Below are 26,284 nucleotides of genomic sequence, written 5' to 3' on the forward strand. Positions count from 1 at the left end.
CCGATTAAAAAAGAAGTTGATAGTTTACACATCTGATTTTCTATGCCTCCAAACATCAATTTATTGATTAGTTAAAATTTGTATACTTAAAGATTACATTAAAAACACTTTAAATCACAATTTTTATATTTAAAATCTTAGAAGATTGTTTGAGAAATTAAAGAAACCACAAGCAAGTAACGAAACACAAAAAAGTAGATCGCGAAAATACGAGAAATTCTACAAGCCTCATATTATATTAACTGATCGAGGCTTGTTAGCGAATACAGTAAAACTCCAATTACTTACATTGGATAATTCAAGATGGCTAATATAACTCTCATCTCTTATCTCTTGCATTTGCACTGACTACAACAAAATACACTAAAAAACACAAAAACAAAAACAAAAACAAAAACAAAAATGGCTAAAGTGAATCAAATATTAACGTTAGCCCTTCTGATTTCCTTGTTGGTTACATCAGCGATCGGCGACGAAAAGCCACGTGGCGTCACTTACGATGGTCGTTCCTTGATCGTCAATGGGAACAGGGAACTCTTCTTTTCTGGTTCTATTCATTATCCCCGTAGCCCTCCTGAGGTGACTTTAAATCATAATTCTAGCCAGTTTTAACATGTTGCATAAAATAGCACTTAATATTAACTAATTCATTGAAGGACTCACAAAACTATACATGATGTCTTTTTCCCCAGATGTGGCCAGATATCATTAGGAAGGCTAAGGAAGGAGGTATTAATCTCATCCAAACTTATGTGTTCTGGAACATTCACGAGCCCGTTCAAGGCCAGGTAATAAACACTATTGCTTCGCTCCAGATGCGAATTTGGAACTTATTGTCATGAATGAATATATATTTTTATATATACATAAAGGAAGATTCTGACAAATATGACTAAATGAGAATGTTCTTGTTACATACTCACAAGTTTTAATTTCAAACATATATTTAAAAAAAAAAAAAAAAAACTTTTTACAATTTCGAGCTCTGATCATGTATGCACTTGTTTAAATTGTTAAGTTTTTGTTCTCGTGAAGTTCATATCGAGATCTTGGTTGTGTTTGATTTGCAGTTCAATTTTGAAGGAGATTTTGACATTGTCAAATTCATCAAGGAGATCGGTAAACAGGATATGTATGTAACTCTGAGAATTGGACCTTATATTGAAGCCGAATGGAGTTCAGGGTATACGCAATATTCTTGTATATTTAATTTATGGAGTGTTAAGTAATTTATCTATCCTTTTTTAACCTTAATTATGTTGATTATGACCTATTGATCAATATTTTGATCATGCAACAGAGGGTTTCCATACTGGTTAAGAGAGGTTAAAAATATCACATTCCGTTCTTATAACGAGCCATTCGTGGTATGTAATCACAATTTGCATGTTGTTAATTAATTATAGACTTGTTTTTAATGACGTATTAAATAGATGTGTTCTCACTTTTTCTTCTCCATGTTGCAGTACCATATGAAAAAATACGCAAAAATGATCATTGAATTGATGAAAAAGGAGAAGTTGTTCGCACCCCAAGGAGGTCCCATTATCCTGGCTCAGGTCTCTCACGTTATTAATTTAATAATATTTATAATTTTTATACATATATTAAAAATATAGAATATTTATTCACTATCCGACACCCAAAGATAACTACAGATAATACTTTATAAATAAGTGGGTCTACTAACCCGGAAAAAGATAACGAATGTACTTTATTTTGTAATGTTACAATGGCTAGCTAGTGCCTATTATCATGAGATATACATGTATTTATCTTATACTGATCTAATTATATAAATACTTTTTATATTATCAGTACATAAATCTTAAACTTCTTGAAAAAAAAAATTATATGTTATAACATGTGAAAATATACCACCGTATGACAATCTTTACTTCGATAGTAGCGTTTATAACTTAAATCTTTAATTGCTAATACAGTATTGTGTGTATATACATATTGTACACCTTCTTGATATGTGATCATCATGTATAATTTTACTTAACAGATAGAAAATGAGTACAACAACGTCCAGGCTGCTTATGAAGAGAATGGAAAGAAATATATTGAGTGGGCAGCAAATATGGCTGAAGAATTATACAATGGAGTGCCGTGGATTATGTGCAAGCAAAAAGATGCCCCTCCTTCAGTGGTAGGTTCATTTAATTTGTTGTGTGAAACTATTATTATTACCGTTTCCTTAAAGAAAAAATAATACTTTAGAAAATAAAAAAGACAATGTAAACATTTTCTTTCCATATCATTATGAGAAACTTACCAATATGTATAGTTGGACCAAACTTATTTATCAATAGAGCCGAAATATGCAAAACCTATACACTTATTATATATATATATATATATATATATATATATATGTGTGTGTATATTATATGTATAAATATACAAAACTTATACATTTGATCATATTTCTAAATTAGATTGCCCAAAGACATTGGGTTGTAATTTTACCTATCATTATTACCTTCAGATAAACACATGCAATGGGAGGCATTGTGCGGATACTTTCACGGGCCCTAATGGTCCCAACAAGCCTTCTTTGTGGACTGAAAATTGGACAGCTCAGTAAGTACAATTTACCCTATCAATATAGTTTAGGGGAAATAACTGATATATACGGCCACTTATCTAGTTTTCAGTCATTATAGTCCACTGTATCATCTGTATAGATAATGTATCTGTTTTGTATAGGTATATATAAACATTACATAAACTATGCATATATAATGTATATGTTTTGTATAAACACGTGAAACCAACTTTGTGAAGAAAACAAAGAAATAAAGAGTTGTTAAGTTGCTTTGGCATACTATTAAACATTACACCATAGGTACATCATTGTTCGTAATGCAGTATCTTGTAGGATCAAATAACAGCGCCTAAACAATCAAAATAAACCTCTTCACTTCTTTCTTCATTCTCTTCAGCTCCTCTTCATCTTTCTCCCGCTCTTAAATTTTCTAAAATCACGCATTTACTTCTTCACAAATCTCCATTATTCTTGATTTGCTTAAGAATTCGTGATTTGTAACGGAGCTTATACATTTTTTTGAACAAATTGAAAAAAGCATTGACTTACATAAATATTTCCATGTAACTACCTTGTAAATAGGGTTAGTATCTATACACTACATTGATAGAGTAGAATTTTTTTACACTATAAGATCATATTAAACGGTAATTAATCAAAGTAAGTGAAATTAATAACTTATAGAATAAGTCGAGTAACTTTTATAACAGGTTAAATTACGTTGAAGCAGCTAATGTTAACAAAAATGAAGTACAGGTATAGAACTTATGGAGACCCGCCATCACAAAGATCAGCAGAAGATCTTGCTTTTTCTGTGGCTCGTTTCTTTGCCAAGAATGGAACTCTTACAAACTATTACATGGTACTTTTTTTAATGCTTTAATTTCCACATCAATATTTAGCCTATAGTTTATCAAAGCTTAAATTGAATAATGATGTAAATTAATTTCATTCTTGTTTTCCAGTACCATGGTGGAACCAACTTTGGAAGATCAAGCTCTTCTTTCGTGACTACTCGTTATTATGATGAGGCCCCTCTTGATGAATTTGGTAATTAATTAGGCAACTCGTAAACTTAATTCTAAACAATATAACAAATTAATCAATGGAAACTTATCGATATATACAGTTCGGCCAAATGTATTTACAAATATGGCCGAAATATACAAAACTTATTGAATATGTATATTATATGTATAGGTATATATGTTATATGTATGTTTACGTATGAATATACAAACCCTATACATTTGATCAGATTTTGTAAACTAGATCGCCTAGAGGCATTGAGCTATAACATTTCAGTAATTAATACCATTAAATCACTTTGATTTAATTAATTAAATATTGAGTACCTTTCTTCTTAGGTTTAATGAGGGACCCTAAATGGAGTCACTTGAGAGACTTGCACAGGGCTTTAAGATTGTCAAGAAGAGCTCTTCTTTGGGGTACTCCCACTGTGCAGAAGATTAACGAGAACCTTGAGGTAATTAAGCATTTCTATAAACCGATTAATTATAACCATCTTTTCAACACATATTTAGCAGTATATTTTAAGGATGTGTTTGGTATGGAGGAAAATATTCCTCATTTTTTCAATGTTTGGTTGGTCAGAATGTTTTGAAAAGTAAGTTCTTTAAGAATCGGAAAAATAACTTACTCGTGAAAATAGAGAAAACAAGTTTCATAAATGAATTATGTGTGATTGTCTCCCTACCCCAATACTTCACCCATTTCCACCCCCGCCCCTAACCCCCACTCACCCCCTCCCCTTGTCCCCTTCCACCCTACCCCAAAATCACTCACCCCAACCTAGCACCTCTGATCCCCCAACTCACCCACTCACCCACGCCACCCTAGCACCTCTGATCCCCCACTCACCCCCTCCACCGCTACCCCCAAAACACCCCAGCACCTCCAAACCCCCCCTCCCCTTCCACCCCTACCCAACCCTCTCCACCCTCGTAGTCCACTCCCAACCATCTCCAACTTCATAGTTTGCCTAATTATACATAAGTGTTTTTGGGATAATATTTTCTGTTTACTTACCAAATACTTAAAAATATTATATATATATATATATATATATATATATATATATATATATAGATAGATATGTACACACACTTTCCTTTAGTAGCAAACACTTTATGCCCTATCGGTGTATAGTTTTTGTATACTATCCGGCAACAAGTGGTTATTTTCTATCAAGCGTAATATATTAACATGAAAAATAAAATTATAACTTACTACTGCGGTTAAATTGAACTGATAGTGTAATTTCTTTTTCTAGTGCTAGTGTATACATACAACTAAAATTCTTAGTAATATTATGTAACTTGACTATGAAATCTTACACGTTTGATACATAAAATGTAGATTACTGTCTATGAGAACACTGGAACTGATCCTATGTGTGCTGCCTTTCTGACCAACAACCACACCAAGCTACCTTCCAACATTACATTTAGGGGAGCAGAATATTACTTGCCTGAAAAATCAGTTAGCATTCTTGCTGATTGCAAGACTGTGGTTTACAACACCCAAACGGTAAAAATTCCAACTAAATTTTTATTTGATTGAGATTTCAGTTCTTTGAACTTTATGCACTATTAAAAAAAAAAAACAAGATTTCAGTTCTTTGTCCTTTATGCACTATAAGAAAAACACAACTTTGTGATGGAATATTCATGACAGACAAATTGTGATAATTTTATGATGGAATTCATCAATATGAACGAGATTTGTGATGACATGATGATTGTCACAATTTAGTTACAAATTTGTGACAAAAACGATGGTCTATCACAAATTTATGACGGAAATGAGGGTTCCTTATGAATTCGTCACAAATTATGACAAAGATATTAATCCATCACAAACTCTTCACTAAGTACTTTTTTTTTTAAAAAGAATGAAATTTATGACGGACCATCTGTTACAAAATTGGGACGAGATTTCAGTCACAAAAAATCTTTTAACTATATATGAAGAATCAAGATTATCAGAAAATGGATACTCAAGATTTTTTTTTTTTAATTACAATTGGAAATAAACAGGTAGTCTCCCAACATAATTCAAGAAATTTTGTACCATCAGAGAAAGCAAAGAATCTTAAATGGGAAATGTATCAAGAAAAAGTACCAACTATCAATGATTTAGCGCTTAAGAACAGGGAACCCTTGGAGCTCTACGCTTTGACTAAAGATAAATCAGACTATGCGTGGTACTCCACAAGGTAATTTAATTATAAAGGCTATTTGATAGTATTATTTTTGTTATTTTCAATTTAATGTAAAAAAAGTTTACACTTTCAGGATATTTACAAAGTAATTGTTATTTGCGAGTAACTCTATTTAATAAGAATTCATTGATAATCTATACTAAATAATTAATAATCCGATGTAGCTTGTTAAATTGGATTGATGATAAAAATTGATTATTTTGTCAGTACATATAGCTTAAATTTGGACTTGACTTTATTTCTAATATTTTTTAACACAGCATCAACCTTAATCGACGTGACTTGCCCATGAGACCTGATATTCTCCCTATCTTGCAAATTGCAAGTATGGGCCATGCATTGGCTGCCTTTGTCAATGGACAATATGTTGGTAGGTTTTCTTATGAAAATGCCATGTGACATTTTGTTAGGTTGTGCTTGATATGACAAATATTTTCTAGAAAAGAGTTATTTTTAGTATTTGATTGTCATAACATATTTTCAAGGAAAATATTTTTCATCAAAAGAGGGAAATGTCCTGCCTCACTTTTGGACGGAATTAAGTTTCCTTTACAATTATCTTTAACTCTTAGTTTCATATTATTGCTATATTTTTTTCCGAAAATATATATTTATTTCTCGACTCAAACATCGGAAAACGTTTCCAAAATGTTTTCTATCATATCGAACAGACCCTCAGAGTTTAATTGGTTAACCATTTATGAGAAAACATAAATTTGCAAGAGTGTCCAAAAAATTGCTTAATATTTGTTTCACAATTACATATTTTTAGGGTTTGGGCATGGGAACAATATTGAGAAGAGCTTTGTTTTCCAGCAACCCATCGTCTTGAAACCCGGAGTTAATGACATCACCCTTTTGGCTGAGATAGTTGGATATCCGGTATTTTTTTTCTTTCTTAATAGCCTCTCATTGCACGTAAAAGAAGAGATTCTTTCGTTTATGTTCCTTTGGCCTAACTTAATTACCGGCAGTAGCCCAAATATATATAAAAAATATATAGAATGATATGTATAGTATATGTATATTTAAGTATAAATATAATATAAAAAAATATATAGAATGATATGTATTTTATATGTATACTAATGTATATTTAAGTATAAATGTACAAAATCTATACATTTGCTTGCTATTTTGCAAACTAGATCACCCAAAGGTATTGGGTTGTAATTATCCCTGAAAAAATCCTTAACGAGAGGTCTCCTCGGGTCCGAGCCCCAAATATGAAGTCTCCTCCGGCAGGGAGTGTTTTACTCTCAAGGTGGAATTTCCTAATACGAATCCTGACTAATCGGATCCCAAAGTGGATCGGATGCAGATGGAAACTAAAATGAATATATATTCAGAGAGAAAATCAGGAGTATTAATGTTGATGAATATTACAGAATAGTGGAGCCTATATGGAAAAGAGGTTTGCAGGACCACGTGGTGTAACACTTCAAGGTTTAATGGCCGGAACTCTTGATATCACCCTAAATGTTTGGGGACATGAGGTATATATACATATTCACACATATTTAGTTATTTATTGATATTTGACAATATTTTTATACTAATGTTAAATCATTAGTAAAAAATTTAAATCATTGTTGGTTGTCTTTCAGGTTGGTGTAGTTGGAGAAAAAGAACAATTATTCACAGAAGATGGTGCAAAGAAAGTAAAATGGACTACCGTAACTGGTCCTCCCCCAGGACATGTTACTTGGTATAAGGTGAGTTAGCAGAAAATTATTCGGTTTAATATTTTCATTGAGTGTTACCCTCTATATTACAGTAAAGTCAAAAAATTATTTTGGTACATTTAAGTAATTGAGCTTTATTCACTATAATCGTAAAGGTATTAAACTTTATCGATTATGACACTAAAATCACAAAATTATTTTTGTCATATAAAAGTAATTGAGCATTACTCACTATAATAGTAACATCGCTAAACTTTACCATAGCAACACAACATACCTCGAATTAAATTTATCTTACTCGGTTATATTATGATTTTCTCACTATCAACAATGTGTTATACTGATCCTACAATTCAATTAATTAGGAGTAGTATATAAGTTTTTATTTTTATTTTTTTTATGTTACAGACATATTTTGATGCCCCTGAAGGCACTGACCCAGTGGCCTTAAGAATGGACCAAATGCAAAAAGGTATGATGTGGGTCAATGGTAAAAGCCTCGGTCGTTACTGGGTATCTTTCCTCTCTCCTCTTGGACAACCCACTCAATCCGAGTAAGTATTTCATATATGAGCTCTCAAGAATAAAGCCCAAATCTAATATGATAGAATATATGACAATTTTAAATTGATCTGCCCCAGATATCATGTTCCAAGAGCATTTTTGAAGCCAAAGAATAATCTTCTAGTTGTTTTTGAAGAAACGGGAGGTCATCCAGAAAAAATTGAAATCGTAACAGTGAACCGAGACACAATTTGCAGTATGATCACCGAATATCATCCTCCAAATGTTAAGTATTGGGAGAGATCTGGTAGTAAATTCCGCGCGGTTGTAGAAGATCTTAAAGCAGGTGCTCATTTAACTTGCCCAGACGATAATGTGATCGAAAAAGTTGAGTTTGCTAGTTATGGAGATCCAGATGGTGCATGTGGAAATTTTTATATGGGAAACTGCACTTCATCAAATAGTATTAAAGTTGCAGAAAAATATTGTTTGGGAAAGCACACTTGTTCTATCCCAGTTGAGAGAGAAATATTTGATGAGACAAATAAGGATCCATGCCCTAACATCTTCAAGACTTTAGCTGTCCAAGTCAAATGTGTTGTACCAAAGAAGAATTAATTAGGGTCGCTTTCTTTGGTTTATAATAGGTTGAAAGCTTGGCGAGATCATAGGTTAGGGCATTGAATTCAGTATTGTTGTAATTTAGGATTAGAGTTGTATGGCTGACAAAAATCCTTATTTTAGAGAGAGAGAGACAGAGAGAAAGCATATTTCATTCTAGTCGTTAATTATTTCTTTTCTCTATATTGGAGATAATTGTCCGTAATGACAGATCATGGCCGATAGATACTATATTGAGAATGAACAGACTACTAAATCTTGGATTATCATGAATATTTGTCATAGCTTTCTCGTATATATAAATAGTTCCCCTCTAGTTTTACTTTTACTAGTGTCCAGTTAGGGTGTTCATTCATTTTTTTTGTTTGGTTTGTATTATTTGATTTTGGTTCTTTGATTTTTGGTTTCGGAAAATTGACATCCAATCCAAACTAAAATAAATTTGGTTTTGTTTGGTTTTCTCTTATGGGTTCGATTTTTCCGATTGTGTTTTATAAGATAGTATGAATTTAAGATAATCGAATAGTAACATATTTGAATAACGAATAAAGGGGAATACATTTCAGTTCTTTAATTGTGTCTTTTTTTTGCTAAATTCAATTTGAATGATTTAAATAATTAATTAATGGACACCACTGATCAGAAAGTAATATATTGATGTGATAGTTAAATATCTCAATGTTGAGTGTCAATCAATGCATGCCACTTATAGACAATTGTTGCAAGAGTCAAATGCTGGACATCCAGGTTTTTGTCATACTTTGGAAGATTGCAACTGATCAAAGTGTCTTGTTTGAAATCCAAACATTGGGCACAAGTATTCTTACTTCCCAAGAAGGTACATCAGCAGATCATAGCAATATTCAGAAGCTTTCTTCGGAAAGGATCCCCTGAAAACAGTAAAAAAGCTCTTGTAGCTTAGGAAGAACTCTATCAGACTAAATCATCGGGGGGCTTGGATATCATTGACTCTATGTTGTGGAACAAAGAATCTATTCTTAGGTTATTATGGGCACTAGCTAAGAAAAAGGATAGGCTCTGGGTGGTCTACATTAAGGGGCAAGATCTATAGGAGATGGTCACACCAAAACAAGCAAGTTGGGTGATGAGGAAAATTTTTTATGCAAGGAAGATGCTGACTACTAGACTAGATGAATTAGGCACTTATGAGATACATGGAAAGTTCAACATCAGCAAAGCGTATAGGGAAATCCAACCAGTCTGGCCAAAGGTTTACTGGAAGAAGTTGAAATTATTGAAAGGGTTAATGCCAAAACATCAATTCATTTTATGGTTAGTTATACAAGGATATTGGCAACATTGGATAGACTTCAGAAATGGCGTATACAAGTTCCAAAAGAATGTGTCCTATATGAAAGAGATGTGGAAGAATCTATGAATCACTTATTCTTTCAATGCCCATATTCCCAGTTCATCTGGAAGACACTCATGACATGGATTGGATGCACCAAATAGATTGGTAATTGGGAAAGTGAGATAGCTTGGCTGGATCAAAGAACAACAGGTAGAAACTCAACTTATACCGTGCTGGGGATTGTGTTTGCAGCTAGTCTACCATATCTGGAATGAAAGAAACAACAAAAGGTTTCAACAGAAAAAGAAGTGACAAGACAGTAAGGGTTAGAGAAATAGTTTTAATGATCCATGTAGTTGGCCAAAACTGTAAGTGGAAGAGAGTACTAAATACTTTAAATAGTTAACCATGTTAGTTTACTTGATGTAACACTGAAGGACACTATCTAGTTATTAAAACTACCAACGGTTGATAGTGTATAGGGATTGTTTAGAGCTTATTTTTGTGAGATCCTGACTCTATAGTCCAATGAGCAGGAAGTGTAAATATTTCCAACTGGTTGAAATAAAATTGTCCATTTCGACCAAAAAAAAAAAGAATAATGCAGTATTATTTAATGCTAGTTGATTCTTTTACTAGCCATATCCTACCACGTTTAAATGTTAGTTAGATTAAATTGTAGGTGCAAAATTAAGGTTCTGACAGGGTGCGGGATGAAGTGTGAAATGCAGAAAACATATTAATACTGGGTACAAGCCCTGTAGGACTGAAATGAAACTGTCTATAGGAACAAATACAGAAAGTAAAAGAAGAGCGAGCTCTCTAACTCAAAATATGAAATAATGAAGTTTAGGTTCGAAGTGGAAATTTTATCACTGATCTCGTCCCTTAATCACTCGCGATGATCTGTCCGAGCCCGGCATCCTTCGCGATCGCGAGGCCCGCGACTCGACCAATTAACCACTCGTCTCTACACGACCATAAAGACCACCAAGCAACAGCGGGTCCCACCAAGGCTACGCAATCGCAATACCCCTCTCACGATCGTAAAGAAGGGTGCCTGGCACCAGAAAATTAGCAATTTTAAAGTTCCAAAAACTTCCGATCCAATACCCGAAACTCGTTCGGGATCCCCCGAACACAAACTAAAAGTGCAACTTGAGTATAAACCACGCAACGAACTTGCTTGAATCGTCGAAAGACCGTTTCAAGGTTGTTAAGGTACAAATTTGCACCAAGACCTCTTGATTTTATCAAATTTTCAAACTTCACAACAAAAAGTCCAAATCATTCCCTAACCCCTTCGGGTTATCCTAACTATCCATCTTTGTCATAAATCGCGTTTCGGATCTAACTGAACTGTTGAAATTCTATCCGGAACAATCTTCTCAAAAGTAAATAATGGTCAAATATTCCTAAAACCAAAAGTTAATAATCTCAAAACTGAGATTTTATTCCCCAATACTTGTCTGATTGCCTCAGGAATCGTTCCACCCAACCTTGCAAGTCAAAACCAATCTAAAGCTACGGGAAGGATCAATTTGGGGAAAGATGGAAAAAGCTCGAAGCGACCAAACAGGTCATTACAACTAGTTGTACTAATCTGATTACACATGTCCACTTTAAGATATAATAGTCAATATTCATTTAACTAAGACACTTAAACCACAGATAAACTCTGTTAGTTCTTGATGTTCGGCCTAAATTGCATATATTTAGCTATTTTTTGCCTCACATGCTAGTACTTTTAATCGTTCTTTGAGTATTAATTATAGTGATTTGTGCTTAATAATATATTTTTGTAGGTTCATTGAAGGTGAAATTTGGAGCAAACTTGGGTGAAAAGTGTTGAAATTATAAAAAGGGACAAAGGATTATTGATATAATAGTCAAGCTCGAGCATGCATGTACTTCCTCTGGAAGGTGCCATGCTCAAAGTCAACAATGGTCTTCCACGAGACTTGGTGCACTCTATAAAAATCTGGATTGTATGCTCAAAGTCAACAATGGTCTTCCACAAGACTTGGTGCACTGTATAAAAATCTGGATTGTGCCAGAACTTGCATTCAAGATTCTCCTGGTCTAGCACGTCCAACATAAAAGTTGACAAATGGCCTTAAATCTTACTCATAATTCCATCCATGTGCTTCCCAACCGATCGGCATGTTTGAAGGCAAACAGACAGACACAGTAGAGGGTTGAGTCTCTTTCTTGGTAGATGTATTGTGCGACTGTGACTGTAGTGGTGGGTAGTAGAGGACATTGTTGATTGTATTAAGATTCAAGGTGAATCTTGTTAAGCCAGTGTATGTCAAGTTGTTCTGATGGTGACTGTAATTAAGTGCACCATTTTGGTATCTTTCAACTCTTAATATAAGAATATTGTCTTTTCATTTGGTTCTTATGCTAACCTTTGATTATTATTTTTATTTTAATTGTCATTCTTATGATTTATAGTTGGACATTGTATTTGTTATTGAAACACCATTTTCTGGGCTAACTCTAAACAACCAACGTTTCTACAAAAACTTGCTTAAGTTATTTTGTTTGTTTATGGAATATGAAACCAGTGCCACAATTTTCAACTCTCAGAGCCCTTATATTTGCCCCCATTTTTCTAAAGTTCGACAATCATTGTATCTTTCCAATTTACATGCAAAATGTGGAACTAGTAATAGGTGAAGCCCTGAAAATCATAGGACTATTCTACAAAGTTTAATTAAATATCATCCGAAATGTAAAAGGAAGATTGGTATTTTTTTGATAAAGGTAACATGAAAAAGGAAGATTGGTATTAGCGTAAATAATAAATTAACTGACTTATTATACAATGAGAAGCACATTCTATACAAATCAACAAGAATAAATTTAATACCGAATTCAAGAAGGGTAACTCCTATGATGAACTTATTGTCAAGGTGTTGGCAACAACACAAATAATAAATCCATTGACATGTTAAAATTTCAAACCATTCTCCACATAACATTTGCAAAAAACAAAATACATGTAAAGTCAGTATTTTTTGCTTAGGGACACAGATTACAAGAAAATGACATTGACCTAACTAAATTGCACCAAAAAGACCAAAAACTTCAAAAATTGTTGCAACCTCCTCAAGTGTCAAAATGCAAAACCATCTAAAGAAGAGCACCACGTCTCCGCCCAAACTGCAAATTGAGAGGAAAAAAAATTAATGAGTGGCAAAAAGTTGAAAAAATCTCATAGTAATATATAAGGGACTAATTATTATCATACCCAATTAGGCACATCTCGATGTTGTGGTACGTCTCCAAAGAACACTTAAAAAATCATTGAGTTATTGTCGTGAGTGATAAATCTACTACTACTACCACTAATTTGTATAATTAGATAAAATCATAAAATACCTTGATATAGTCGGCAACAAGAGCAAGTACAAGGGAGATAACCACATCAGGCAATGAAAACACAAACTGATGAAAATAATTCACGTATTAGATGCGTCTCTGATATGCAGAGCAAAAGGTAGATAATATGCTCCGCTTCACGATCTTGCGAGCTATGATGATAACCTCTTGCCTAGGGGCAGACAAATCCATCACCAACGCAATGATAAGATACAAGAAACATATATAAAATGAGACCATGTAATCCTCATCGTAGAGAAGAGATCAGCCCAGCTAAGTCAACATAGATAGAGAGTCAAGCCAATCCTCTGGTTGATAAACGCCGATCAGCCTGCCTAGCAAGGCCTCAGCCATGCATATACCAATACATAAGCAACACACACCAATAATATGCAACCGTCAAAGCAAAATCAACCATGAAAATCCCACAAATGAATGCCCATACATCTTCAAGATCCAAATGAATGCCCATACACCTTGAAAGAGGTGGAGTATTGAGCAGTTGAGTTTGCTTGAAAATGGAAAAAGAAAGAGGTGGAGTAATGAGGAGCTAGCTGGGTTTTATTCAGAAAGAAGTGGAGTATTGAGGAGCTCGATTTTCTTTAGGTCGAGGTACGTAAATTTATTTAGTGTAGTGTAGTGTGTACGCCCGGTTCGGTTGGAGCGCAATATCTTGTAAAATATCTTATTTCAAATTTCAACTTACCTCTACATTTTCTTTGGATGACCTAATAATGATGTAAAAAAAAAAAAACTTATTGGATTCCAGAACACGTTTATAGGCTTAGAAAAGCTCTAGTGTTCGTAGAAACAAAAAAAGATTTAATCTTTCTCATTTAATCCATTGTAAATTGATTGTTGAACCTTGGAAATTCCGTTTTGCTAGCTTTCGGGATTTGAGGTTGATGTTTCTTTTGTGTTACCAATATAGTCACGTTATTCTTTCTTGAAATTACTTTCCCTTTAGAAAGATCAGAGTCATATAATTTTTTTTAAGATATGGATATGGAGAATTAATAAGGTATCAAAATTCAAGAGGATTCTGTGACTGTAACCAATAGGTGCTGCAGGTGTCCTCTGAGCTTGTGGACACCCTGGTGCCAAGGGCATGGGCATGGGCGTCGGCACCACCGATCCTGGTACCTGAGCTTGTGTAACTTTACTCTTGTAATTATCAGCAAACTTCACGGTAAGATTCCTGCCCTGCAACCAAAAAATAGGAAGAGTATTCAAGGCACGAGCGTGACCATGTATCAAATTTAAACTCTTCCATAATTAATGTGATATAGCCAAAAAAAGCATTAGAGAAAAGTTTTAACAAAAAAAATTCATATTCTTGGTTGTGTTGACCCTATGTCTATTGAGCTGTTTTTGCTATGACTGAAAATTTATATTCATTTTTGCTATGACAGAGACACGTTGCAACCTTTTTAGAAGGGTTTACTGAAAAAAGTCCAAAATATTAACAAATTTGATGAACTTTGCCATCTTTTTGTTTATATCTCTGAACGACTCACTAATTTTCTTTTTCCTTCTTTTGAAATACTAAATTTTTATTGGTGTATATTGCACTATACTATCGTAAGAATGACTCAATAAAATTAGTTGACTAGAATCATTTTTTAATAATAGACATTTATCTTTTAATATATTGAGAAGGGTTGATACAAATGTTATACCCCGTATATTTATACGTCAAATTATTCGCAAGCAAGTCGAATCAAGTTAAAGGCGGAATTATTTTCGGACACGAAATAGAAATCTTTAATTTTTTTTAATTTTAATTAAAACATAAATTGTTTATAAATTTTATTGGTATAAAGATATTATTGGAGATTAGGGGTAAATTAACTATGATTAGATTATTAAGTGGGATTAAAATTTAATCACTTCATTAATTAATTAAGCCTAAGGGGCCATGTGGGCCCCACCCGAATAAAAAAAAAAAGAAAAAAAAAGGGGGGAATCAAATCTGAAAATTAAAGAAACAAGGTGCAAAAGTGAGTCCTCAAAAGAGGGAATACGTGTAGCAATATGGGGAATAATATATAAAATAAGGCATAGTGCAAATGACACTTTCCAACTCCACTTGTTGAAAAATCAGCTTTCAAGAACTAAACAAACCAAGAAAAAGAAGAGTTGAAAGAGAAGGAGGTCACGGCTAGAGTGGAGAAAAAACAAAATCAGTTTTGTGATTTAATAAAATTCTAAGGAGAAGACAAGGAGAGGGAGGTGGAGAAGCAAGAATAAGTATAAGAATTTAAGACACAAATTGGAGCCAAGTATTCAAGGTAAGAATTGGTTATTTCTTTTACATTTATAATGAGTTTGGATACATTATGAACATGTATAGATGATGAATTGAATGTATATAATTTTTTTTGCATGTCGGTATTGGATTGTTGTTGTTGAAGTTGAAGTGAGCCGTGAGTGATAGGTTTAGATGGAATCATGCTTAATCTTCTTGTACATGTATTGGGAGTAAATTGAATGTGTTGTGGTGTGGATAAATGGATAAAAAAAAATCATGAAGTTGTCGTAGTTGTGTTGAAGCCGTGTAGGGGGCTGTTTTGAGGCTAGTTGTGCGTTTGACGTAAATTGTATATTTTATGAAAATCATATCGTTATATTGTGGATTGTGATACAAAACATGACTTAAAAATAAGGAAAGCAACGAGAGGGCTGCTCACAGTTTAGGGGACTGGTTTCGGCCAGCTTTGGGAAAATTTTTGGATTGTTGGAAAAAAATTATGTGAATGGTTTAGAAGTCCTCTAATGTTGTTAGTATGGATTTGGGTTAATAATCGAATGTACGAACGATATTGTGGCTTGAAAGTAAGCCGTTGAAACGAATATTTGGAAAGTTGTTGAAAGATGTAAAAGAGAGCTATTAATGTTGTTTTGCCTTTCGAATTGATTATTGATGTTGCTAGGTTGGTTATTGTGGTTGTTGTTGATTTTGAGCGAGATAAATTCTCGGGATGGCCTATTTATAGGGGAAGTGCTGCCGAATTTTCTGTAGAATTTAATGATTAGTTGGAAAGAATGGCTCAAGTGTCCTTAACTAATGTTTGGTATTCGTTGGCGTATTTGTAGACCTTGGGGAGCCCGAGGCGTAGATTGGAAATTTACTTTAGATTGGCTATTTTGGAAGTGCGTAAGAGGTATGTAAAGCAACCTTCCTTCTTTTGGTATGCCTTAGTTTCACATAGGCTAGATTAGAGCTTTAAGGGAATTCCAAATTCGAGATCCGAGCATGTTATGATCCATATATATATTCTTTGACACTCTTATGTATGTTTTTATGAAATATGAACCATGATGTATTTGAAGTAATCGCTTTCCGAAATTCGCATAGAAAATGTTCACTTTAAGAAATTTTGTAATCTCTGAATGCCATATTTTTCGCATAGAGGCTCGGATCGCTCCAATAATTTTTATAGGAGTTTGCTTGATGTATAATGGGTATGTTTTTCATAGGCGGGCTCAGTTCGGGTCTATACTCGTCCGTGGGTCCCACGACGCCCTTTATGTAAATTCGACAACTTTGAATCAAAAAGTGATAATTATTACTCCGATTTCGAATATGACTATTTTACTTATCCTTCGGATTTATAATAATGATTTTATGCATATGATTCCTCACTACTCCGCTCGTGCCTACTATGATATCGTTCGCCGGTTCCCGGGCCGGTTCTGTTGTCGTGCGCTTTTTGATACATTCCGGTGTTATGCTGTGTTTATGGTTCACCGTGCTCCTCGCTCGAGGGCCGGGTTCCACTTATGTTTGGCGTTATGCTGTGTTTGGCGTTATGTTGTGTTGTGATGTGTGACGGGGATTCAGAGATTTGAAACTTTCTGGTGTTATGCTGTGTTGTGGCGCCATCGACAGGCGGGCGACCACATTTTCCAGTGCCCTATGCATAATTTATACTTTGGAAATAAACATTTTGATATGTATTATTTTCTATATATCTGATTCGATTATTATTCAGATTTATTTCTGTACCTTCTGTTTTGCATACTCAGTACATATTTCGTACTGACCCCCTTCTCCGGGGGCTGCGTTTCATGCCCGCAGGTACAGACGCACAGCCTGGTGATCCACCTGTTTAGGACACCCTTTCTGCTATTCGGAGTGCTCCTCTCTTTCCGGAGCTTATACTTTTGGTATATATATTTTTATTAGTGCATTTGTATATATTCGTTCATGGGTACGGCGGGGGCCCTGTCCCGTCATATGATTCTGTCGGTCTGTTTAGAGGTCTGTGGACATGTTTGTGGGTTAGGGTCTTTCTGTATGGATGTATGTACATGTCGTTTGGGCGATCCCATACGCCGAGGCGGCCGGTCCGCATATGTTGTTTGGGCGATCCTATACGCCGAGGCGGCCGGTCCGCATATGTTTATATATTGCTTGGTTAGCCCTGTGTGGCTTTTGTTGGTATTTTCTGGGTGCAGGGTATATTGGATAGTCCGTAAAATAAAGGAAACTCTGCCGAAATTTTTCTGGAAATTACCTAAATTTGAAATAAAGCCTTGTCGGCTTCCGCCATATACTAGGATGGGTTGATAGAATTTGAGATAATATTTGATAGATGGGTTCGGGTGCCCAGATCGGGCACTAGTCACGGCCTACGGGGTTGGGTCGTGACAACAAATTAATAAGACGTTAGTCATGTGTTTGCAATGCACTACCATAGATTTTGTTGTAAGAAATTTTATTTACTTATATGAATATTTGAATAGTTTAATTATAGGTCAAATTATATGCCTTAAAAAAAAGGGAAAATTACATAGGGCACCTACTTAAGACTCTTTATTACAAAATATATAGATAGTTTTCCTTATTTACAAAACATAACGATATATTACGAAACATGACGGATTTTCATATATTTTTTGTTTTTTCATTTTTTTTTTCAGAAAATATATTTTTTTAAAAATTTTTTTTTATATTTTTTTAAAAAAAATCATTTTTTTTGCTTAAAGGCTTAAAAAATTACCTCAAATTTTTATGTATGAAAGCTGTATGAAATGTGTATGTGTGAGCAAAAATTTTACTATAATTTTCATACACAAAATTGTGAGCGAAAACTTTAAGCCTTGAATATTGCATGAAAGTTGTAACAACGTTGTTGTTGTTGTATTCATTTTTCAGAAACCTAATATGAACTTTATATACAAAAAATGTGAATGAAATTCTAAGTCTTGAGCGAGAAATTTCATATCATTCTCATACATAAAATTTTGAGCGTAATGTTTAAGCTTTGATAGAGATATACACATTTCATACGTTCTTCATTCATAAAATTTGAGTGAATTTTTCAAGCCTTGAGCAAGATATACACATTTCATACGTTCTTCATTCATAAAATTTGAGTGAATTTTTCAAGCCTTGAGCAAGATATACACATTTTATATACAAATTTGAGCGATTATTTTACGTCTTGAATGTTGTATCAAAGTTGTATTAATTTCACAGAAATCTAACATGAACTTTATGCACGAAAATGTGAGATTTTAAGACTCAAGTGAGATACAAATTTCATATTGTTTTCATACACACAATTTTGAGTGGATTTTTTAAGCCTTGAAAGAGATATACACATTTCATACATTTTTCATACACTAAATTTTGAGCCAAATTTTTAAGCCTTGAGCGAGATATACACATTTCATACATAAATTTTTGAGTGAAAAAAATATTTTTTTAAAAAATTATTATTATTATTATTATTATTTTTAAAAAAGCATGTTTTGTATAAGATTTGTAATGTTATGTTTTGTAAATATAAAACTATCGTCACGTTTCGTAAATATTTCTCCTTAAGATGTATATATACGCAATTGTCCCTAAAAAAAAAATAGTTTAATTATAGGTCTAAAATATTTACTATTGTTAAAAGGAAGTAAACGTTTCTTTCCTTCTTTTATTAATGAATTGATCATCGAACTCAATAGAAGAAAATACCCCTATAAATTTTTCTCTCATGCTATATTTCTAGTATTCTTGTGTTATTTTTTACTGCTATCCTACAAAAAAAGAGTATGTAATTAAAATAAAATTTATAATTATTAATGGGATTAAAAACTAAATCTTCCCAAAAGGAGTATAGTACAACTCAAAGTATTGGATATACGTATGTCATATTTATGTGGTACAAAAGTAATCAGGACCCAATCAGAGGCCGGCCCATTTCCATCCATATACAGAGACTCAGCCCACAATCCAATAAGCTTCCCGCTATGTACTTTTAATCTCCCTCCAACTTCAAAAAATGAAAATACTAATAGGAAACAAAACCCTATACTAAGTTTCAATTCTCAGAAACAAAAAAATGTCGAAATCGAATCATCAAGAAGACCTGGATCTTCTTCTTTCTCTTCCAGATAGGGTTTTGGAAACCCCTCCAGCTTCTCCTTCATCTCGTTTTCCGGGTAACTGTCCAAATCATGTTTAATGTGGGATTTATTAAACATGGGCTATACAATCATCTGTTTTCTTTAGTGTATATGTTTTTTTTTTTTGTAATTAAATGAACATGGAAGAGCTAAGAATCTACATTGTTCCGTTTAAAAGACTGAATTCACATTAACATTTTAGTAGTAATTAGTCTTTAAGAATTTATTATATGGGTAGATGTTTCTTATGAGAGCTTTTAATATGGGATTTATGTGGGTTTTTTTGAAAAGTTTTAGTGTTTTTTACAGATTATTTGTCGGATGAAGGATCGCCAAAGCGAATGGGGGAGGCAGATATGTCTGTCTTTAGAGATGCTGTACAGGATTGTCTTGATTATGATACTGAAATTGCCAAGAAAGCTGCTAAATCCAAGCACACAAAGGGGTCAACTGATGCTGAGGTTGAAAAGTTTTCGGGTTTGCGAATTAGGTATGTTCTTTAACATAGATTATTGGTGCATATCCAATGTGCTTTTGTTGCTGAGCTCATGATGCATTTTCCTGTCATATGCAAAATTACTCTCTTTCTGCTATTAGAATTTGAATGTTGCTGGCATTTTTGTTTCAATATTTCTGCAAGACTTCCCTTTTCACATGACAGTAGATTTAGGGCGTGTTTGGTATGAAGGAAAATGTTTTCCACAGAAAATGTTTTCTTGGAAAATCTTACTTATTTTCTTGTGTTTGGTAACTAATTAGAAAATAGTGTCTTAAAACATATGTATATAATCTAGGCAAACACTACGAGGGATGGGGTTGTGGTGGGGTGGGGTAGGGTGGAGGGTGGAGGGTGGAGGGTGGAGGGTGGAGAGAAGACGATGGTTGGTCACTACCCAGTGTAATCCCACAATAGTGGGGTCTGGGGAGGGTAAGATGTACGCAGCCTTACCCCTACCTGGGTAGGGAGGCTGTTTCCGATTGACCCTCGGCAACCCTCCTCCTTTATCCGGGCTTGGGACCGGCAATGTGAGCGAGCTCACACAGGTGGAGAGAAGACGATCAATGTGAATTTTCACATATGTAACTTGTTTTTTCCTTACTTCCACTAGGAAATCATTTTCCTCATTTTTTAAGGAATTTGTTTTCCTAGAGAAAATGTTATTCAAAATTTTTGACCAACCAAACATGAGAATATTGGAAAACATTGTCCTCCCTACCAAACACACCCTTAGTTGCCTACATTTAAAATTTTGATGGGAGGAAGTTCCTAATTGAGAATGTACTGTGCTATTATAAACAACAACAACATATCCAGTACAATCCCACCAGGTGGGGTCTGGGCAGGGTAAAGTGTACGTAGACCTTACCCCTACTGTGTGAAGGTAAGGAGGCTGTTTCCCAAGAAGAGAATGTACTGTGCTATTTTGGATTCTAAAAATGGTCATCAGATGCTAGTGGCTTGCGGTTACTATTGTTAGAAACACCACATTGGTGCTTGCATATGTGTTTAATTCCATTAAATGGAGGCCAGATTAGATTGTTATTGGTGAAGTTGCAATTGCATTTATGCTTTGATTAGATTGGTTTGAGACAGTTGTTTGCTTCAGTGCTAATGCTTTGCTAGGAAAACTATATATGAAGGCTTTGGTTAGATACTGATCACCCAACTAATTTTGTTACATTTCTTCCTTTTACTCAGAAATCAAGTAGTCTCACCTGTTGAACTGAGCAACCATTTTGCTGACATTAGGTTCATCCGGTTATCAGCAATAAGGTATGGTAAGATGCCCACCGAGCTACCAGAATAGTTTTGGTGGACTATACTAATTTTTTTTTCCTATCTGGCAGGAATTCGCTACTAGGCGACACCCTTTCTGGTTGTTGGGCAACTGTTGGCGTTTTAACCGAGAAGGGACAACCAAGAACAAGTTCAACAGGGAAGCAATATGCAATCTGGAAACTAGGGTCTTTGGATGAAAAAACTGTTTCTCTTTTTGTTTTTGGTGATGCTTATCAGAAAAACTGCAATGAAAAGGCTGGTGCAGTTTTTGCCCTGTTTAACTGCAGTGTGCGCAAAGACAACTCGGTATTGTTATTGTGCCTATCAATAAGTTCATTTTTCTTAAGATTTTAGGATCAGTTGCTAACGCCTCTTCAACTCCATTTATCCAGGAACATGGATTTTCATTGAGTGTTTACTCAGCCAGTCATATTTTAAAGATAGGCATATCTGTTGATTATGGAGTTTGCAAGGGAAAAAGGAAGGATGGGATGGCTTGCACAGTAATCATTAATAAGTAAGACCTCTGATTTTATGTATTGTTATTTGTTACATGCATATAGTCGTGAATGGACTTAATACCTTATGGCAAAGTACTAAAGAATTGGTCGTCAGATACAATAAGATGGTCATGCGATTCACATGCATAAAATGCTCTTACATCTACTTGTTTATTTGCAATTTTGTGCTTTAGTACACTGTTTCTCTCCTATTACAAGGAAACCTTTACGTCTCATCTTTGTTCTTGAGGCATGCGCTTGATTTGATATTTTGTTTGGGCAGATTTTCATGAGCATGATTTGCCTTTATTTGCTGGATGTTTGGAAAGAAAAAGCATGTTTTTTCAGCATGAATTTTTTTGTACTCTTAACGTTGCAACTCAAATCAGTTCACTACATATGCAAGGGATTTTAGTAATCCGTGTTACCAAATAATATTGAACCTATTGTTGCTTTTTGAAGAGTATTGTGCTATGACCAGTAATTTGCTTCTTTTTTTTTTCTTTTTCCGTGTACTCCTTGTGATAGAACTTATGGATTGAAAAATTTTGCAGGCGGCGTGGAACATATTGCAGCTATCATAAGCAGGTAATCATTTTACTCTGTACACTTGTACATTTCATGTTCTCTTGAAGTCAAATTTGATTTACTACCGAAAGAAAATAATGAACTGATCGTGTTTCTGTTACTTGTTCTATCAGAGGACATCTGAGAAATACTCCTCCAGCATGAGGGCTGAACTCAAAGGCGGGTGAGTGAATTACTTTCTCAGCCTCTCAATATGGCATTTACTTGGAGAATAGAAAAACTTATTTCTCGTGACTTCTTTAGCTCTCTAATTGCTGTTGGGCTATCAAATTCAGGAACCTAAGAACAGGTTTCAGAGATCATCTCAAGTCTGAAGGAATTTATGTGGTTAACCCTTTAGCTGACAAGACAAACTTTACAAAGTCTGCAGCACCATTGAAGTTACTGTCTGTAGACGGATTGAAAAAGGCATTAAGGTTTGTTCAAAAAAATGTTTTCTTGCATATTGGTTCATCTTCATTTTCCTTGTGAAACAGAAGTTTTGCTTAATATTCATTACTGACTCGAAGATGCTTATTTATGAACAGCAATGCAGGAAAAGTGACAACCAATGTACATTCTCAAGGAATAAGGTTTCTTAGTCAAATTACAGGTTAAAACTTTAGTACTTAGATCTGATGTAGTACTCATAAATCTGCAGACATTCTTAATTACAGTTTTGCTCATTGTATTTCTATTTGAGTTACAGGAAAATTGAACTCAAATAATACGAAAGAATCTATGGCTGACCGAGATCAAACAAGAAATAGGACAAACGAAAGGTGAATGAGATGGAATAAAGAAGAGTTCATTTTTTGACCTTATATTATGTTGTCTCTTTCTTGACAGTGTTATCTACTTTTTCTTTTCCAGGCCATCCTCCACCAAGAGAAAGAATCTAAGTGAGACCGGACCAAGTCACAGTTGTGATCAGAAGAAAACAAAAATGGGACAACAGCAACAGCAGAATTCTGGACAAAAACCTGAGCAGGTTAAAGAAAAAATGATAGAACTAGACCTTGTCAGTTCAGATGATGAACTTTAGAGATTCCATATAATCATCTGATGTAATGTATTGCTGTGCTCTTTCATATAGTAAATTCTTAGCTTGTGCTAGAAAAGTTTTTCATTGGAAAAGAACTCTTAATCTTGTTACAGTGGTGCTATTACTTAGGTACCTAATTGACAAACTATCAGTGTAAGTGTATATGAGTTAAATTCGTTCTAGTTCTTGATATGTATTATATATTCACATAAACGGGTGAATAGAAAAGGATGGTTTAAGAGAAATGGTTATGGACAGTAGCTGAAGTTACGGGTTCAGCAAAATGCACTAGCTTTACCTCAGAACTTGTATTTGTGTTGAGAAATAAGAAATTCACTTAATATATATAATTAATTTATCCTAAATTCATAAAATTATGGATATTAGGAAGTGGTCCGTACGATGGTAGGTCATGCATGCACATGGGAGTTGATTTGTCTCGAGACCATGTGCACCCAATATTCCAACTCTTGCCAAATATGTGTACGTTTTTCAACTAAGATAAGCTTTATTAATATAGAATAATTAAGTGAATGACTAAGTCTTAGATTATTTTCCCGAAAAGGAGTAGTAGGCAACTGCACCTTGTCTTATTAGGGTAGAGGGATCATCATAATACAAAATATGATTCTAATCAGCCGTTAGGTAGTGGTGTTGACAGTGTTGTTCAATGTTTACTCACAAACATTTGGATTTTATCTTCGCCATTTTTTTCCAAAATCATAAGCATCTCGGTAATATTTTGTTTACTATTATTATGTTAATTCGAAATGCTTAAGTTTTTCATTAGCATTGAACGCTCGGAAAACCGTTAGTGATAGCTTACCTCTCTCTTTTAATTTTAAATCATTTCCTCTTCAATTTGTTTAGACACGATTAGGGGTGGGCACAGTTTGGGCCAACCCGAAATCAAAACCGAAATCCGAATTTTTTAAATATTTGGTTTGGATATTTGGATTTCGGATTTTATTTTTAAAATTTATGGATTTCGGATTGGATATGGATTTAGTACTACGGATTTTTGGATATCCGAAAATCCGAAATTTTAATACTTTATATCTTGCCCTACCTATATCATATGTGCCCAGTACTAATAAATCTAGTTTCTAAAGGTCCAATGGATTAGTACCTAAGGCCGTACCTATTAAACTATTAAGTCCAATATACAATTCTCTACTAAATTAAATATAATATAGGGTTTTCTTACTTCTCATGTCTCAAATGTCTCACGTTAGTGTGACCACGGCAGAGTTCGTTGTTATTTTTCCAGATGACTACTTAGAATTTATTTTGTTCATTTCCGTAGATTTTATTTTGTTCATTTCCACTTTTCCAGAATGCTTTTGTTTGGTATGGATTTATTATGTTGGACATGACTTGGATTTGTTAATCCTAATTTGAACGGGAAGGCTTTTTTTATTGAGCAATTAAGATTTAGATTTACCTCTGTGAAACTAGCACATGAATTTCGTTCATAATAAGTTTTCCTTAAGTCTCAAGAGTCAAATCCAAAAATTCGAAATATCCAAACCGAATAATCCGAAACCGAACTTAAAATATCCAATCCAATCCGAACTTATTTGGATTGGATTTGGATTGTAATTTCTTCAATCCGAAAACCGAAAATTTCATATCAAATCCGATGGCCCGAACGCCCACCCCTAGACACGATTGCCCAACAACAAGTTTTAGCTAGGACATTATTACTGAGTCCGGAGCCTAAAGGGTATAAAAATACACGGTATTTACCAAAAGGGAATGACCAAAAATTTATATACCAAAAGGGGTATATCGTGGGCTGATCCACGATATACCCCAAAAAAAAATTTCATCTGTCAGACGAAGTCAACGAAAAACAAAAAAAAAATTAATTGTATAACGTGGATCAGTCCACGTTATACAATTTATATTTTTATCCCGTTTTACAAATACTTGGTAAGACGTTGCCTAAATTTAAATCATATTCGGTTATGTTTTTAATAAAAAAAAAAAATTATTTTTTTAATTTTTAAAGTATGATTAACTCAAGTAAATATTTTAACACATGCAATAATTAAATGTGTTATATATGCGAACAGAAATAAAAATAAAATATAAGTTAAATAAACGTCACACATTAACTGAGTAGTAAATGTTAAAATACATACTAACTATTAAACGGCACAAAAATTTAAATCATATTCGGTTATGTTTTTAATGAAAAAAATTTATTGATTTTTTTAATTTTTAAAGCATGATTAACTCAAGTAAATATTTTAACACATGCAATAATTAAATGTGTTATATATGCGAACAGAAATAAAAAATAAAATATAAGTTAAATAAACGTCACACATTAACTGAGTAGTAAATGTTAAATTACATACTAACTATTAAACGGCACAAGACATGTTATATATTCTTGGAAGAGTACATAAGGAAACAACAATCGTACAAGTTAAGAAAACACATAAAAACCAATAAGCAACAACAACTACTGATTTCTGTCGGAGCAGCGATTCTTGTTGTGACCTGTTTGCTTGCACGTACTACACTTTCTAGCCATGCGAGCAGGAGCTATATCCATTTCATTCCTCCTTCTAGTTGTACTCCGCGCTCTTGAAGTTCGCTCGTATTCAGTGTTTGCAATTAAACTGAAGGGAGAAGGTGGCCAACATGCCTCATCACCCAACGGTGA

The 26,284-nt window shown here is 34.0% G+C and overlaps 2 protein-coding genes and 1 long non-coding RNA gene across 3 annotated transcripts; all 3 read left to right on the forward strand.

Annotated features, from left to right (window-relative positions):
- The first annotated feature begins 187 nt into the window (after positions 1-187).
- On the forward strand, positions 188-9,038 carry LOC132600282 (beta-galactosidase 13-like). Its single transcript, XM_060313353.1, has 18 exons — positions 188-579; positions 693-788; positions 1,071-1,183; positions 1,301-1,367; positions 1,467-1,559; positions 2,012-2,155; positions 2,495-2,589; positions 3,311-3,416; positions 3,520-3,604; positions 3,922-4,040; positions 4,934-5,104; positions 5,614-5,792; positions 6,059-6,168; positions 6,571-6,680; positions 7,187-7,294; positions 7,406-7,513; positions 7,892-8,037; positions 8,125-9,038. The coding sequence occupies exons 1-18, from the start codon at positions 403-405 to the stop codon at positions 8,603-8,605; spliced, it is 2,508 nt and encodes an 835-aa protein (XP_060169336.1). The 5' UTR covers positions 188-402; the 3' UTR covers positions 8,606-9,038.
- Positions 9,039-14,969: 5,931 nt separating this feature from the next.
- LOC132600283 (uncharacterized) lies at positions 14,970-17,740 on the forward strand. Its single transcript, XR_009567173.1, has 2 exons — positions 14,970-16,474; positions 17,392-17,740. It is a non-coding gene; the product is annotated as an uncharacterized LOC132600283 (long non-coding RNA).
- Positions 17,741-19,586: 1,846 nt separating this feature from the next.
- On the forward strand, positions 19,587-23,820 carry LOC132599325 (uncharacterized). Its single transcript, XM_060312639.1, has 11 exons — positions 19,587-19,751; positions 20,025-20,205; positions 21,415-21,489; positions 21,564-21,801; positions 21,888-22,012; positions 22,550-22,583; positions 22,697-22,746; positions 22,859-22,999; positions 23,111-23,175; positions 23,272-23,344; positions 23,436-23,820. The coding sequence occupies exons 1-11, from the start codon at positions 19,652-19,654 to the stop codon at positions 23,605-23,607; spliced, it is 1,254 nt and encodes a 417-aa protein (XP_060168622.1). The 5' UTR covers positions 19,587-19,651; the 3' UTR covers positions 23,608-23,820.
- Positions 23,821-26,284: the final 2,464 nt, after the last annotated feature.

Source organism: Lycium barbarum, chromosome 6 (assembly GCF_019175385.1).
Source record: "Lycium barbarum isolate Lr01 chromosome 6, ASM1917538v2, whole genome shotgun sequence".
Lineage (NCBI taxonomy): Eukaryota > Viridiplantae > Streptophyta > Magnoliopsida > Solanales > Solanaceae > Lycium > Lycium barbarum.

Excerpts from the sequence above, each read along its gene's own strand:
- LOC132600282 (XM_060313353.1), top strand. The coding sequence starts at position 403 with ATGGCTAAAGTGAATCAAATATTAACGTTAGCCCTTCTGATTTCCTTG. Across the intron at positions 2,156-2,494 it reads AAGATGCCCCTCCTTCAGTG|ATAAACACATGCAATGGGAG; the intron begins GTAGGTTCATTT and ends TATTACCTTCAG. Across the intron at positions 7,514-7,891 it reads GACATGTTACTTGGTATAAG|ACATATTTTGATGCCCCTGA; the intron begins GTGAGTTAGCAG and ends TTTATGTTACAG.
- LOC132599325 (XM_060312639.1), top strand. The coding sequence starts at position 19,652 with ATGTCGAAATCGAATCATCAAGAAGACCTGGATCTTCTTCTTTCTCTT. Across the intron at positions 21,490-21,563 it reads ATCCGGTTATCAGCAATAAG|GAATTCGCTACTAGGCGACA; the intron begins GTATGGTAAGAT and ends CCTATCTGGCAG. Across the intron at positions 22,013-22,549 it reads TGCACAGTAATCATTAATAA|GCGGCGTGGAACATATTGCA; the intron begins GTAAGACCTCTG and ends AAAATTTTGCAG.